Raw genomic sequence first — 16,980 nt, 5'->3', positions numbered from 1 at the left:
GATAATGATTTTAAGAAATAATTATAATATTTTTAGGATTTAAAAATTTTTATTTTTTAAGTATTAGAAATAGTATAAATACTTTCTAGAATTATTGTCATAAAAAATATTTATAATTCTTTTAACACTTGAATGATAAAAAATTTTAAGTATTAAAAATATTAAAAATATTTTCTAAAATAAATTTTAAATGGATTTTAAGAATTTAATAAAATTTAAAAAAGACTTTTTAAATCTAAAAAATTATTTATAATATTGAAAAATTACTTTTAGTGTTTTCTAAAGAAACATGTTGAATATAAATTTTTTTTTTTAAAAAAATACTTCAAATACAAAAACTGTAAAAACACTGTCGAATTGATTCTAACTTTGTCGGATTAATATATGCTTTTAAAACTCTAAATTATTGAAGTGTTTGATTTGCAATATCGGAATTTCAACACCTACCATTCTTCTAAAAAGGCAAGGGTTGATTAGCAGCCACACTTATATCAAGCCAACTGTGTCATTCACATTATGGAGTGGGGCTCATTACAAATATTGATAAATAGAATTTTTTTTTTAATTTTTTTTATGGCTGAAAACTCCACTAATAATTTTTAATTTTAATATATATATATATATATATATATATTTTATATAATATATACAATATCAGATTATCTATAACAAAGACCTAGAAAGGATGAACTTAATCGAGCAAAGAATGAAATAATAAATCCAAGACGTTTATGAGGGGTGATATATATATAAATTGAATAAAAAATTTTAGAACCAAAAAGAGAAAAGTGTGCTCATTTTAGAAATAAATTGGTTAAGGAAATTCTAGAATAAGTAATATAAATTTAATTATTTTAAACTAAATTAACCATTTATATTTAGAATTATGTTTAAAGAGAAGTCAAAATAATAAAAACCTATTCTTTAAGATGTAAAATAAGGAAAATGCGTTATTTTTATTTTAATTATTCGTTTAATTAAAAATCCTTTTATTTGAAATAAATTTGCTTCCAAATATTGGATTTTTTATTTTATTTTTATTTTTCCCTTTTAAAAAATAGAAACTTTTGAGAAGGGTTGACAAAAAGAGATTAATTAAATAATAAAATAATTTGAGGTCAAGAAATGCCGTTTCGGTGTAAGGACCATTTTCTCTTTCCTTTGCCACCGCTCAGTGCTCATCTCAAAGCCTTTAAAGCCCACATCCCACGAGATGAACATGGTGCATTTCGTTTGCTTATCGATTCCGACCACCGCTGGGCCACCGTGATTATCGTCGCCGCCTCCGCCTAGAACCCAATGGAATCTTCTCGTGATGGTGTTGATAAACCGATGTTACAGTCCCATCCACCATTGTCGTCGGAGAGAAGGCCTGAAACCAGTGGACAGCTGGAGAGCATATTGTCCGACACTCGGCTGCCCTTCTGCCAGCGCCTCCTCGCGGCAACTTGGACTGAATTGAAGCTTCTTTTCAGACTCGCCGGCCCCGCCGTCGCTGTTTACATGATCAACTATCTCATGTCTATGTCCACCCAAATCTTCGCCGGCCACCTCGGTAATCTTGAGCTCGCCGCCGCCTCCCTCGGCAACACCGGCGTCCAGATGTTCGCTTACGGCCTCATGGTACCCATGATATTACTTACAGCTCTGACTAACAAGTATTTCTCTGGTTTGAGTCTTTTTATATATCTGTATTTATTCATTTCTCTGAGTTTATCAACAGTTAGGGATGGGGAGTGCCGTTGAGACTCTGTGTGGGCAAGCATTCGGAGCTCAAAAATTTGAAATGCTGGGCATTTATCTCCAGAAATCCACCGTTCTTCTCACCATAACCGGGTTCCTTCTCAGTTTCATCTACATCTTCTGCAAACCAATCCTGATTCTTCTAGGTGAATCATCTGAAATCGCATCAGCAGCCGCGATCTTCGTTTACGGCCTCATTCCTCAAATCTACGCATACGCAGCCAACTTCCCGATCCAAAAGTTTCTACAGGCTCAAAGCATAGTGGCCCCAAGTGCATATATATCGGCAGCTACACTGTTGCTGCACCTGTTGCTGAGTTGGGTGGCTGTGTACAAGATAGGGCTGGGGTTGGTGGGTTCGTCGCTGGTGCTGAGCCTCTCATGGTGGATAATTGTGGTGGCTCAGTTCTTCTATATAGTAAAGAGCGAGAAGTGTAAGTACACATGGGGTGGGTTCAGTCTGAAGGCTGTCTCTGGGTTGTGTGGGTTCTTCAAACTATCAGCAGCATCTGCAGTGATGCTGTGCTTGGAGACTTGGTATTTTCAGGTTCTGGTTCTGCTGGCTGGCTTGCTTGAGAATCCTGAGGTGGCTTTGGATGCTCTGTCGATATGGTACGGCAAAAAGGAGTTAATAACAGTACTTGGTTTTAATTCCGCAGAATTCAAGACAACTTCTGTTAAAAAGCTTCTATAAAATCTTCATTATTATTTAAATATAAATGAAAAATATTTTTGATAGAAATTTAAATTAATAATAAAATATTTTTTTTATAACAAAAGAACTATAGACTTTATCGTCACATAATCAAATGGGTAGGCTTGTCAATTTGTGAACCAAACCAATAATTCAGAGAAATGATAGAAAAGTAATAAAGACTTTCAGTCTTTGCCTCCTACTTTTTATTTTTTCCTTCTGCTAAATTTGCTTTTCAAAAAGACAAAAGAAAAAGTATCATCACCAAGCTTGTTGGTTATTTATTGCAGCATGACGATACTTGGATTTGTATTCATGATTTCAGTTGGATTCAATGCTGCTGCAAGGTCAGTATTCATCTATTTCTTCTATTTGGCAAGTAACCCTTCAAATAATTCATTGATATTTGGGTGTCTATATATTTGTTAGACTTAAAAAAAAAAATCTATTTTTCTTTAATTTCTTTTAATTATTTTCAATATTAAAATTAAGGTCAAAACTATATTATTGAAAGCATAAAAAAGTTCTTTCTAGATATCATATAAAAGAGTTACAATCATCGTTCAATCTCATCATACATATTCAACTTTTGAAACATGGAATTGGATTGTCACCATGAGAACTTATCATTTTCATGTAATTGTCGAAAGTTATATTCATGACATGGCCGCATATAAATGAGCGGAAATGGTAAATGATAGTGCAAGTGTTACACGAATCTTTTGGCATGGTATGGTGGGCAGTGTAAGAGTGGGGAATGAGCTTGGAGCTGGGCACCCCAAATCAGCAGCATTTTCAGTGGTGATGGTGACTTTGGTCTCCTTCCTAATATCAGGGGTAGCTGCGGCCGTGGTCCTTGTCCTTCGCCATGTCATTAGCTATGCTTTCACTGGTGGGGAAACTGTGGCGCAAGCTGTTTCTGATCTGTGTCCAGTCTTGGCCATCACCCTCATGCTCAATGGCATTCAACCAGTTTTATCAGGTAAAATCCCAACACCGTACGCCACACCACCTATGCTTTTAACTCCATGCAAATTAAATTAATAATATGATTTGTGATGGGTCACATTTGGTGGGGTTTATCTGCCACCTAATCTGAACCTTTAAAGTTGATGGTTATTCATAAGATAGATTAATTGTGCATATTTTGTTGGTTAACCATATTGCAACCATTGAAGGCGTGGCTGTTGGGTGTGGATGGCAAGCTTTTGTGGCCTATGTAAATGTGGGTTGTTATTACATTGTGGGGGTGCCTTTAGGCTCACTCTTGGGCTTTTACTTCAAGCTTGGTGCAAAGGTACATATATTTCTACATCTCTGCATATTTGATCATTTCATATAGAGATGGAGAATCAAACCAACCTTCTAAACTTTGTAAGATGTCATTTGTGTAGGGAATTTGGTTAGGAATGCTAGGAGGCACATTAATGCAAACTTTGATTTTAATTTGGGTTACGACACGCACCAATTGGAATAAGGAGGTACGTTTTGTAATACTAGAATACAAAATATTCATTCATGTGTTTGTTTGAAGAAATAGATGTAGACAAATCAAATCGATGTTAAATTGAAAAAACTTCATTTGATATTTTTTTTGTCTTATAAATTTTTATAAAATTAAAAATATGAAAGATACAAAGTTTAATTAAATTCGCAGGTGGAAAAAGCTAGAGAAAGATTGGAAAAGTGGGATGACAAGAAGCAGCCACTTTTGATGGACTGAAAGAAACTTTGGGTGCACTTGATCTGTTTATTACATTTTGTCACAATTGAATTAGACCAGAATTTTAGTGGTTTTGTTTTGTTTTTTTTCAGTTTTTATAGTGTGGTTAGTGGAGATTGAATTGTAGGTTACTAATTTCTAATATTTTGCTTGGGAGATCAAATTTCACGGTGAAATCTGATTTTAAGGTTATGTTTGGTTTTCGAAAAATTTGAGAAAAAATACAAAGGAAAAAAGGTAGAGAGGAAAATTAGAAGGAAAGAAAAAACAAAAATAAAAAATAAAAAATAGGTTTAAATTGAATAAATTATTTGTATACATTTCTTCAAACTCATTTTACTTATTTTTGTCTAATATAACAAAATTATATAATTTAAAGATATATAAATTTTAAATTAATTTTAATTATATTTGATTTTTTTATATATAACTTTTATAGTGAAACCAAATGTGAGACAACTATTTTCCTTAAAAATGTTTTTCTTTTCTTACTATTTTCCGGGAACCAAACATAACTATAGACCCCGTATTTCGCTCGATGCATTCCCACTCAATGACACAACTCACTTTTTTTTATTTATCTAATGAAAAATAAGATTTTTTTGAAAAAGACTTGAAGTTGCCACTTATTTTTGTTTTATTTTTAAAAAGAAAACAAAATAAGAAAGAAAACCCTAAGTGCGACTCCTTATTTGGAAAATACAGTTTATGAAAAACCAAACCTAGGTTCGGGGGTCAGGTTACTTATTGGGAAGGTACGGTAAAAACCGTAACACCCCTCTAAGCTCCTAAAAATAGGTCTCTACTAAATAAGGTAAAACAAACATGACAATTAACTAGGAGATCAGTAGATACCAAAATGGTTATAGATCAAAAGTAAGTTATGATAATGAATGAGAGCGTATCTTGGCAACAAGTAATAAAATGCTATCATGAAACAAGGTTAACTCAAGTATAAAATTGTCACATGCATATCAAATAATAAGATAATGATCAAACAATATTCATTAAGCATAATAATTGACAATTAGAAGAAAAAGCTCATATGTAGGGCCCTCACCAAAACCCAATTGATTTTGCATGAATGAATATCACAAATTTCATTGCTTTGAAATTATGAAAATCATATTCATACTTATTAAAAATCAAGGAAAACGAAAAAAATTATTTGAAAATTGAAGAAAATTTGTACAAGTGCATGACGAAATAAGAATGGTAGCAGACTTATTAAAATCATGATTTTTTTGGTGACCTAAAACCCTAATAATGGATGAAAAGTTGCAGAATTAAAGAATATTTGAAAATTGGAGTGGAATTAAAATTATTCAAAAGAAAACTAGATTTTTGAAATTTATTTGAAAATTGAAGTTTCGAAAATTATTTGAAAATTGGATTCTTGAAAATTAAATTTAAGAATTAGAATTTTGGAAATTAAATTTGAAAGAAATTGGAATTTTGAAAATTATTTGAGATTTGGAGTTTCGAAAATTAAATCTAAGAATTGGAATTTTGGAAATTAAATTTGAAAGAAAATAGAGTTTTGAAAATTATTTGAGAATTTGAGTTTTGGAAATTAGATTTAAGAATTGAAATTTTTGAAATTAAATTTGAAAGAAAGTGGAGTTTCAAAAATTAGAGTTTTTAAGATTAAATTAAGGAATTGAAGTTTTGAAAATTAAATTTAAAAATTTGAAACTTAAATTTGAAAATGGAGTTTTGAAAATTATTTGAAAGCTGAAGTTTGGAATGAAAATTAAATTTTAAAATTGGAATTTTAGGAAATTATTTAAAAAAATAGAAAATTTTGAAAATTGGAATTTTGAAGAATTATTTGAAAATTAAATTCGAGAATTGGGATTTTGAAAAATTATTTGAAAACAGAAGTTTCGAAAATTAACTTTGAAAATCGAAATTTTGAAAGATCATTCGAGAATAGAATTTTTATACAAAATAAATTGTCAACATTAAAAAAAAAATGAAGAATTAAAAAGACCAAACACTTGGCCTTTTGGGGCAGTACACCAAGATGGCCATTCATGGCCATGCGGAAGTGGAGATTGTGAGTAATCGGCACTGCATTGCAGGAGTGGGGCTCGAGGCATGACTGGGATTGCACTGTTAACGGCAGTGTTGCCACTATTTCACTATGCACAGACTCGTATTCCTCGAGTTTTTGAACGGGTTCTCTTGCGTTTGGAGCAAAGACGATAATGTGATGTTGAGAGGGCTTGATGAAGCCATCATCCATGGTTTTATCGATGAAAGTAAGGAAATAGTTGTAGTAGCCATCCACATTCAGCAAACCCATAGGCTTGTCATGGATTCCAAGCTAGGCCTATGTGATGACTTTCAATAACTCCTCCAGTGTTCCATAGCCACCTGATGAGGCGGTAAAACAATCTGAATGGTGGGCCATCTCAGCTTTCCTTTGGTGCATGTCAACTATGGGTCGAACCTCTCTTACTATTTCCCCGATTATCTCTTTGCACATCAGAGTTTTGGGGATGATTCCAAGTACATGTCCACCGCCATGATGAACTTCCTAAGAAACCAAACCCATTAACCTAACACTTCCTCCGCCATAAACAAGATCCAACCTCCTCGAGTCAAGTTCTTGAACCAATTTAATAGCAGCGTCTCTGGTGAAATGACTGACCCATTAGCTTGGGATTCCTTTAGTATAAGGAGAGCATATGATCCAATGTAGCCGGAGTATTCCACTATCGGAATGAGCTATCAGAGCTTCAAAGTGTGAGCGAAATCACCGAAATCATCGATGACAGGGCTGGTATTCACCTCGACGAAGAGGACACCTTCAACACAGCGGCCGACCTCAATGCAGCCGTTCTCGTCTCGCCGGAGCCGGTTGACCATGGGGTAGCATGGCACCAAAACCTTGCTCAATGTCTCTTTCAAGACTTGAGGGTTGAAGAAGTGGGCAGCACCAGAAGGATGATAGAAGTAGATGCTTGGCGTGTGCGTCTGCTATTCTACTAGTTCGACATTCGAGTTCCACAGGCTTCACCATGTCCGAACACAGAGGAGGCTCACAAGGCTTTGGAGAGTCTTAGTGGTTCAAGATGGGACTAGCTGTAAATAGTGGTTCCAGTGTTGGAGAAGAAACGAGCAGTAGGATATCTTGCAACCTCCACTAACTGTTGTAAGGATTCAGTAGATCTAGGTCTCATTGCAAGCTTTCCCAATGCACCTTTAGTACTCAACAAGAAACATAGCAAGAAACGAAGATAAAGAAAAAGAAACGTAAAAAAACAGAGCATGAACTTTAGCTCTATGTCATGGATCACCAAAGAGCTTGGAGTTGGTGGGATTTAGAGAAAATAAGAGCATGAGCTTGGTGTATCTAGTTCAAGGAATGAGTGATGCATCAGATACTTCCAAGAGGAAAAAAAAGAAGAAGAAAACCTCAAAATAAACCAAAATAGAGCATGCATGTATTGAATCAAACCCAACAAGGCAAATGAATGGCCCTTGATGTCCACTCCAATCAATAAAGCTAAGCTCAGAATAGCAGTTGGAAATGAGAGTAAAGTAGTGTAAAAAAATGAGAAACAAGAAGCTACAATAGTCATACTCAGAAAACTCCTTTAAGGTGAAGAATTTCTTGGCTACTTAGCTCCATTCTCTCGCCCTTCTTGTCTTTCTTGCTCTTGACCTCTCTTCTTATCTTTTCTTGCCAACTCTGTTTTTTTTTTTTTTTTTTTTTGCTCTCTTCCTCAAGCTGTCTTCCCCTCACCCATTAGTCGACCCACTCTCATCCTTCTTCTCAACTGCTCGTGCTCTTTCTTTTCATGCTAGTCTCCATCGGCTCCCTACTCCTACTCAGATAATCATTTCCTCTATCTCGTTCCAGCCATCCCTCTCTCCAGTTACTCCTCTACTCCACTACTTCAACCACCACCATGGAAAGATGGTCACATTCTTGCCATGCGTCTCATGCAAGAAACTGGAAGTCGTCCCCTACTCCTCCAAAAAATAAAAAGACAGCTTACTCCCGGGTAGCCAATGAAGGGTTTACAAATATGCCCATATTCGGTAGAGTTCACGAGTGTAAGGAATATGGACACTAGAGTGAAAAGAAAGTGTGAATAATGAGTATAACGAAGTGATTTCTACCGAAGAAAAGGAAAGACCTCTAAAGGTACACAAGTAGAACATAAACTTGCTCAAACCAATAAAGGAACATAAGTGGTCTTAAAATCCTAAAAGAAGGGTAGCTCTTAGAGAGTCTCTAAAGTTGCGTTATGGATCTAGACTCCCTCTAAAATGTCTCCAGAAGTGACTCGAAGATCAATGTCAAAGATGAGTAACGGTCGAAGCACCTTGGAGTACATGAAAGAATGCATCCATAGGAGACTGCCCTATGTGAACTACATGAGAACGCTAAGAGTAAGGTGCCCAACAACATGACTGAAATATGTGCCATGAACTCCAAGGACTATGTCATGTGCAGTGGAAGGGGAAGCTTTGAAGAGCATGATGAACAAACAATAAGCACAAGGTAATGAGGTGAGGAAAATGAGGACGAATGTAAAATCGCAAAGGCAAAATGTGTGATGCCAGTGAATATGAATGCCAGGAGCTATGACTCTGAATGATAAGGTTGAGGAAAAATGACTTTGAATGCCAAAAAGAGGAAATATGGTGACTCAAAATGTCAGAATGAGTATGCACAACGGTTCTAAACGTCAAAACTAAAGAAAGATGTTGACACTGAATGCCAAGCTGAAGGAACATGGTGGCTTTGAATGCTAAACTGGAGGCAAATAATAGCTCTGAATGCCAAACCAAAGATGTGGCTCCGAACACCAAACTAAAAAATGGTTTCGAATGTCAAACTAAAAACACGACTCAAAATGTCAAACTGAAACAAACAATGACTTTGAATTCCGAAATGAAGATGCGACTTTGAATGCCGAATTGAAAGAGATATGGTGGATTTGAACACCTAACTGAAGAAAGACATGATGACTCTGAATGCTGAACTAAAAAAAACTGATAACATTGAAAACTAAAGACGAAACTCTGAATGCCCAAATTGAATTGATAGCTTTGAACGCTAGATTGTAGCTCTGAACGCCGAAAAAGTGACAATGAATGTCCGATTATGATCGGATGGTGGCTCTGAACGTCAAACTGAAGAAAGACATGACGACTTTGAATGTCGAACTAAAAACAAACAATGGCTCTGAACATCAAACTAAAAAAACTAATAAGACCGAATACTAAAAACGAGACTCTGAATGCCAAAACTGAACTGACAGCTCTAAACGCCGAAAATGTGGCAGTGAATGTCCGATCGTGATAGGATGATGGCTCTGAAGACCAAACTGTGAAGGGATAGTGACTCTGAATGCCAAACTAAATATGCAGATCTGAGAAGATATGATGACTCTAAACGCCGAGTTGTAAAGAGATGACAACTCTGAATACCATAACTAAGAAGGGATGGTGGCTCTGAACGCCCAACTGAAAAGAGATTGTGGCTCTGAACGCCGAAACAAAGAAGAGATAGTGGCTCTGAATGCCAAACTGTGAAGAACGACTTTGAACGTCGTAACTGAGAAGATATGACAGCTCTAAACGCTGAGCTGTAAAGAGATGGCGACTTTGAATGCTATAACTAAGAAGAGATGGTGGCTCTGAACGCCCAAACTAAGAAGAGATGGTGGCTTTGAACGCCGAAATTGAGAAGAGATAGTGGCTCTGAATACCAAGCTCTGAATACCAAACTATGAAGGATGACTTTAAACGTCGTAACTGAGAAGATATGACGGCTCTGAACGCTAAGCTGTAAAGAGATCGCGACTTTGAACACCATAACTAAGAAGAGATGTGACTCTGAATGCCGAAACTGAGAAAAGATGGTGACTCTGAATGCCGAAACTGAGAAGAGATAAAGGCACTAAACGACAAACTATGAAGGATGACTCTGAACATTGTAATTGAAAAGATATGGCGACTTTGAACTCCGAACTGCAAAAAGATGGTGGCTTTGAATGCCCAAATTGAGAAAATATGATGGCTTTGAAAGCCCAAATTGAGAAGAGATAGTGGCTCTGAATGCCAAACTGTGAAAGATGACTCTGAATGTCGTAATTGAGAAGATATGGTGGCTTTGAATGCCAAGCTACAAGGAAATGATGAGGGGGAAAATATGCTCCAGTGTAGCGTGCCACCACAACTCTTGATCTACTGAAAGGGCCTGAAAGAGACTCTATGAGTCTCAAAAGATGCTCCGTTAGCGAGTTGGAATGATCAAATCAACTATAAGTACGACCTCACAGTTCATCTGACTAAATCACGAGGCCTGATGATGTGTCACAATAAGTTAGACGCTTCTAACTCAAAATGCTCTACTAGAGGAGTCCATTGTCATCTCAAATGAATGATCCACTGGGGAGTCTCAAGAGAATAGTCCATTAGGGTAACTACCGCGACCTCAACACAACAATCTACAGAAGAGTCATGGATAGTGGGATAGCCAAAACCCAAATGTTGTGCTTCTATGGAGGCTCATCTCGGCAAAAATCATCGAAACAATGACTAGTAATGCGAATAAACATCTCTCGACTGAGTAAAGAAGACTGTAACAAGTTTGTGAGAAAACAAATATCTCCACAATTAAAAGAGGGAAATATGCCCCAGTATAGCAACTAGTGCATTTGGTCCGTCCTGATAACTCGAGAATAACTCCATGGGGATGTATAAGAGATCTGACATGTACTTCACTGAAATGATGATATGGGAGTCTATGCACTTGAGATGACTCCATCCAAGAATCATAACAATATTAGAAAGTATGAGCCTGATTGAGTGACTCAAGAAAGGCTCCACGGGAAAATCATGACAAAATGAAAGCAAATCATCAGTCTGACGTGTATATCGTAATTGGGGATGATCATGCAAATCAATGGAGATCTACAAATCTTAGTCGAAGAGGAAATATGCCCCAGTATGGAATCAGATGTGGAATAGGTCAAAAAAATGGATGACCTCAAATCATCCGTCATCAAATGTGTAATCCTAGTCATCTATGTCTATAATTGAATCAGACCCAACAGATCAAGAAGACGTATCCTAGAATGAGAAGCATGATGAAATCCAAATGCCGAAAAGTGTGGGTCTGACTGAATGACTTAAGAGAGGCTTCCATGGGAGATCATGATAAGATAAAAAACAGGTCATCGTCTTGGCGTGCATCTCGTAAGTGGGGATAAGCATACAACTCCATGAAGATCTGTACATCTCAATCGAAACGGAAATATGCCCCAGTATGGCATCAGATGTATGGTAGATCAAAAAATCGGACAACATCAGATCATCCATCATCAAATGTGCAATCCCAGTTGTCCATATCCACAATTGAATCGGGTCCAAACATCAAAGAGGTGTCTCCCAGAAGAAGAAGCATGATGATATCTAAATATCAATCAAATCTCAAATACCTGTTCAAGTAGGGATTGTTGAAGACGACATCTGATCCCATGGCTTCAAGGTGGTCTCAAGACATGAGACGTAACGTAGGCTAGGGTGATAAGGTAATAGAAATGAAAGGAAACTAGGCCCAAATACCCAATGATAAAAAAACCATGCCCTTATGTATAAAATGCAATATGTGTAGAAAAGCTCGTGAGCCATGGACCTGAGGGTACCCAACGTGAATATTATATCAATAATGAGACGATGAAGCAAATCAAACTGATAATGAGATACACAAGAATGATGCAAGGGAAATATCAAACCTGGAATAGGTTAGTGTAAGAAAAGAACAAGGGGGTGAAGCGAATGAGATGAATCACAAGGATGATAGCGAAACAATGAATATACAAAGAAAAATGATGATCAACTTAAGTCAAATATGGAGTGAAGTCACATCAATAATGAATATAATGATGGAAAGAATAATGATCCAAAGTCCCTAGGAGAAGGTCGATCATCTCACTCTTAAAGAGATATGACAAAGTAAATACAAAGAAAAAAGGATCTCAGAAAGCTCACATACAAACTCTCGCCAACAAACATACTTGATAAAATGACCCTCAGATATCAATATACACGCTCAATGATGGAGAATACTATGCACATACACACGTGTTTTTTTTATTTTTTTACATATATACAAAGGCACATACACCGAACATAAACAAATGAACCCCAAAGATGATATCAATAAGGGATAGACATACTTTCAAGTGCTAAGGTAACAAAAACTCTCTAATAAGATGACCTTCTCAAACTAAGGATATCTGAATCAGTGTCTGTAGGATAGATAGTGGAAATGATGTGACTATCCTCCATGTAATGAACTGAGGAGGATCACCACTTAAGGTGGAGAGAATATGAAGCAAAACAAGTAGTAAATAAAATAAAGAAAAATGAATGAATAACACAACCAATGAGATATGATGGAATGCAGTAATCTGATGGTAGAAAAAATAATGAGAGAAAGATGTGCCCGTAGGCCCAAGACTCATGAAACTCCTAAATTAATGAAGCATACATACACCAAAGGGCCCCTATCCCGATGTAGAAATGTAAGCAGGGCAATAAGAAAGAAAGACTCTGATGCACATGTGAAACTCAATGGGCTAGCAGTGGTTTGTATGTTAAAAGGAAATAACAAGGTATATGGCAAACCGAAATGATAGCCACCATCCTGCGACCATGGTTTCAAACATAATACTTCTTTAGTTGATTTACATTAGTTGGCTCCAAGGAGTAAGGTGTGGCTCCTGTAGAGGTGTGAAAAGAAGTCTGATAAGCCCACAATGCTAGTGGAAGCTTCTCTGACCAATCCTAAGAAGTCTCAATCATCCTTCGTAAGATCCTCTTAATATTCTTATTCACAACCTCTATCGCTTCGTTAGTTTGCGGCCTGTATGCAAACGATCTATGATACTGGACACCGTATTTTTGTAATAAAGTATTAACATCTGCTCTGAAATGTACTCCTCGATCTGAAATAAGCTCATGAGGGACTCCATAGCGACATATAATGTGTGATCTGATGAAACTAGTGACCTCAGATGATGTCAATCTCGCATATGAGGCAGCCTCCACCCACTTGGTGAAGTAATCAATGGCGACTAAGATGAACTCATGATCACTAGAAGACTTTGTCAAAATCTTCCCAATAATGTCTATACCCCATATTGAAAATGACCATGGCGAAGTCAGTGCATGTAACTCTGAAAGGGGTACGTGAATAAGGTCCCCATGAATTTGGCACTTTGGACATCTCTGAACAAACCGGCAACAATCTGTTTCCATAGTCAACCAGAAATACCCGGTCCTCATGATCTTATAGGCTAACATATGTCATCCCATATGTGGCCCATAGACTCTTACGTGAACCTCTCTCATCACTCGATCGACAGAGGTGCGATCTAAGCACAATAGTAACATCCCATCAGTTGATCGTTTGTACAGTGTCTCCCCACATATCACAAACCGAGTGGCTAATTGTCTCAATGCTTTCTTATCCTTGGTCGTGGCGACCTCAGGATATATGTCAAGTCTCAGAAACTGATATATGTCATGATACCAAGGCAAACTATCATTCAATTCTGCCTCATCAATCAAACAACAATAGACAAAAACTAATCTTGATTCAATCAGTAAAGGGCGAACAACGGTATTAACAAGAATATCAATCATGGAAGTTAGAGTAGCTAAGACATCAACAAACTGGTTTTGTGCTCTAAATAGATGTGTATAACTCAAATCATCAAATCTCCCAACCAGTAGCTTTAAGTATGCATGGTAAGGCTTAAACTTCACATCTCTAGTCTTCTAATGGCCCTGAATATGTCTCAATACCAAATTGGAGTCACCAAACACCTCCATCTGTCTAATCTAGAACTTAAGAGCTGTCTCTAATCCCAAGATGCAAGCTTTCTACTCAACAATATTGTTTGTGGCAGGGTGTTGATCAAAGAATGCCAAACGAATAGATCTAGGAATGTGGTCACCATGAGGGATATCAATAGAACACCTATCCCGTATCCAGAATGGTTGGCCACATCATCAAAGTACATGCGCTATCCTGACAATCTAGTCACTGCAGCGATATCCTCATTTGGAATGTCATCATCAATAGTTCTACCATCAGAAACTGGTGATGAGGCCAAGTGATCTGCAACAATGCTTCCTCTATTAGACTTCTGAGTGACATAATGAATATCGAACTCAGTCAGGAATACCAACCATCTCATGAGTCGACCAATCAAAGCAGGCCTGTTAAACAAATATCTTAGAGGATCTAGACGAGATATCAAGTACACTGAATACTCTGTCATGTAATGTCTCAATCTTCGAGTAGCCCAAACCAATGCCAAGCAGAAGCGCTCAATCATGACATATTTCGTCTTATAATCAAGCATCCTCTTACTCAAATAATAAATAGCTCACTTATTTCCCGAATCATCGAGTTGAGCTAACATGCATCCCAAGGCTATGTCCGAGACTGACAAGTATAGGAGTAAGGGACTTCTTGGTGTAAGAGGCACCAGAACTGGAGGGGACAATAAATACTTCCTGATCCTCTCGAATGCGTGCTAACACTGATCATCCCAAACAGTGGGTTGACTTTTCATCAAAAGTCGAAAAATGGGCTCACAGATATCTGCCAATCTAGCGATGTACTGAAGTCTACCCAAGAAACCTCTGATCTCTCTCTCAGTCCTCGGCGCATGCATGTCAAGGATGACTCTTATTTTATCTGGATCTGCTTCTATGCCTCTTTCACTGACCATGTATCCCAGCAGTTTCCCAGAAGTCACTTTAAAAGTGCACTTCTTGGGATTCAGTCCCAATCTAAACCATCTGATTCTTTCAAAGAATTTATCTAAAGCTGCTAGGTGATCTACTCTATCTCGGTATTTCACTATCATGTTGTCTACATAAATCTCGACATTCTGATGCATCATGTCATGGAAAAGGGTAGTCGTAGCTCTCTGATAAGTAGTTCTTGCATTCTTCAAACCAAACGACATCACTCTATAGAAGTAAGTACCCCACTCAGTAATGAATGATGTCTTCTCCATGTCCTTTGGAGTCATCAAAATCTGACTATACCCGAAAAACCTGTCCATGAAGGACAACAGCGAATGACCTACCGTACTATCAACTAGCATGTCAATGTGTGGGAGAAGAAAATCATCATTGGGACTAGCCTTGTTGAGATCTCGAAAATCAATGCAATCTCTCATATTGTCGTCTTTTTTGGGAACATAGACAACGTTGGTCAACCACTCAGGATACTTAACCATTGATAAGAATCCCACATTGAGCTGCTTCTGAATCTTCACTTTCACATGCAAACTCCAACGAGGTGTAACCATCTCAATTTCTGCTTAATCGGTCTGACATGAGGCAAAAGTGGCAAGTGATGCTAGACTATGGATGGATCAAAGTCCGACATGTTCTCATAAGACCATGCAAAAACATCCAAATATGATCTAATCAACTGGACGAGGCTATCCTTCTCATCTGTAGACAAATCCAATCCAATCCTTAACTCTCTAGGCTGGTCTGCAGTACCAAAATCAACAATCTTAGCATCTGTTGTGGTAAACAAAACTCTCTAATCACTAGGACTCGAACCAAAAGCGGAAGAAGAGTCATCATCTAAATCATGCTGTACAATATCATCATCTATATCAAATATCTATGATGTGGGTGAATGAGGTGTAGGTAAAGTGATGTCATAAGAGACAGGTAAATACTAAAAAAGACTCATATCCATATATAAAGAAAGAGTCAGTACATCATCAAACCGGGAGACAAATCCCAACAATACATCAAAAGAAAGTGGTGGGTCCACATGCTCAGACTCTACCACAACTAGGCTAGTAACACCCACAAATACATCATCATCAACTATATCATCCTCTGAAAACTCCAGAGTTGGAGCAGTCTGGATCTCCTCAACAACCTCGATGGTGGACACCCTAAAGAGATCAAATGACGAAACAAACTTAGGCTGGACTATCCCATCAATATAACTCATACTCATTATGAGCATATCATCAATGTACCCATCGTATGGAACAACTTCATCCATCTTGTCCCCGATCTCAGCAAATGTCCTATGTTCATCGACCTCATCAGGGAAATAGAGTGTCATGAGGCTTATATGATATGGAGATGATGGGGTGGCCAATTGATTCATGCCCAGTTGAGTATTTTAATAAAAAATATTTATAAATCCTATGACCTTATACTGGCGTAGTAAAGCTACTATAGTATAGCAGCTCTAGGGTCGAACTCAGGGATGGGTTTTCACTCTACCAGTGATAGACTATAGATTAGAAATTGAGTCTGATGATTTCCTTTGTCATAAACTTAAAATTTAAAAGAAAATAACATTTGTTTTGAAAGTGGTGTTTAGAACTAAACTAATATAGAACTAGGTAGAAATGAAAGAAAGAAAGTCTCTCGGAGCTAGAGGTTGCTAGGATCAAGTTCAGGATGCAAAGTGGGAAATTCCGGATTTTTCTTCTCGCATTGGGGACAACAACATAAATGATGGTTGTTTCCCGAACCGGTATAGGTTTAACAATGAAAATTTAATCCATAAAAAGTTAATAGAAGTGGTAGTCAAGTTCCATTAATGGCTTTAGACACTAAGGGTCTTCACCTTGAGCCACTTTCCAATGGCTCGTACATGATAACTAATGGTTTGATGTGGATCTAGCAATAAGTATCCACAGAAACCTAAAGCTTACCATGTATTGGCCATTCAAAGTGATTTTAAGAGATTTAAAGCAAAACTTTAGATTTAAAAGCCATTTATGAA

General features: G+C 37.1%; 2 protein-coding genes and 1 pseudogene across 2 annotated transcripts; 1 reads left to right on the top strand and 2 right to left on the bottom strand.

The window, feature by feature from the left end:
• Positions 1-1,218: 1,218 nt before the first annotated feature.
• LOC117927132 (protein DETOXIFICATION 40-like) lies at positions 1,219-4,305 on the top strand. The gene is made up of 7 exons (XM_034846544.1): positions 1,219-1,623; positions 1,724-2,355; positions 2,728-2,784; positions 3,181-3,419; positions 3,616-3,734; positions 3,832-3,918; positions 4,095-4,305. Exons 1-7 carry the CDS (start codon positions 1,300-1,302, stop codon positions 4,158-4,160), a joined length of 1,524 nt encoding a protein of 507 aa, XP_034702435.1. The 5' UTR covers positions 1,219-1,299; the 3' UTR covers positions 4,161-4,305.
• Positions 4,306-5,412: 1,107 nt separating this feature from the next.
• LOC117926037 lies at positions 5,413-11,507 on the bottom strand (annotated as a pseudogene).
• A 1,847-nt stretch (positions 11,508-13,354) lies between these two features.
• On the bottom strand, positions 13,355-13,838 carry LOC117926036. The gene is made up of 2 exons (XM_034845125.1): positions 13,530-13,838; positions 13,355-13,441 (listed from the first exon to the last, which is right to left on the bottom strand). The coding sequence occupies exons 1-2, from the start codon at positions 13,836-13,838 to the stop codon at positions 13,355-13,357; spliced, it is 396 nt and encodes a 131-aa protein (XP_034701016.1).
• Positions 13,839-16,980: the final 3,142 nt, after the last annotated feature.

The sequence above is a fragment of the Vitis riparia genome, chromosome 12, assembly GCF_004353265.1.
Source record: "Vitis riparia cultivar Riparia Gloire de Montpellier isolate 1030 chromosome 12, EGFV_Vit.rip_1.0, whole genome shotgun sequence".
Classification (NCBI taxonomy): domain Eukaryota; kingdom Viridiplantae; phylum Streptophyta; class Magnoliopsida; order Vitales; family Vitaceae; genus Vitis; species Vitis riparia.
The sequence above is the reverse complement of the archived record's forward strand: the minus strand, read 5'-3'. Positions and strand labels throughout refer to the sequence as shown.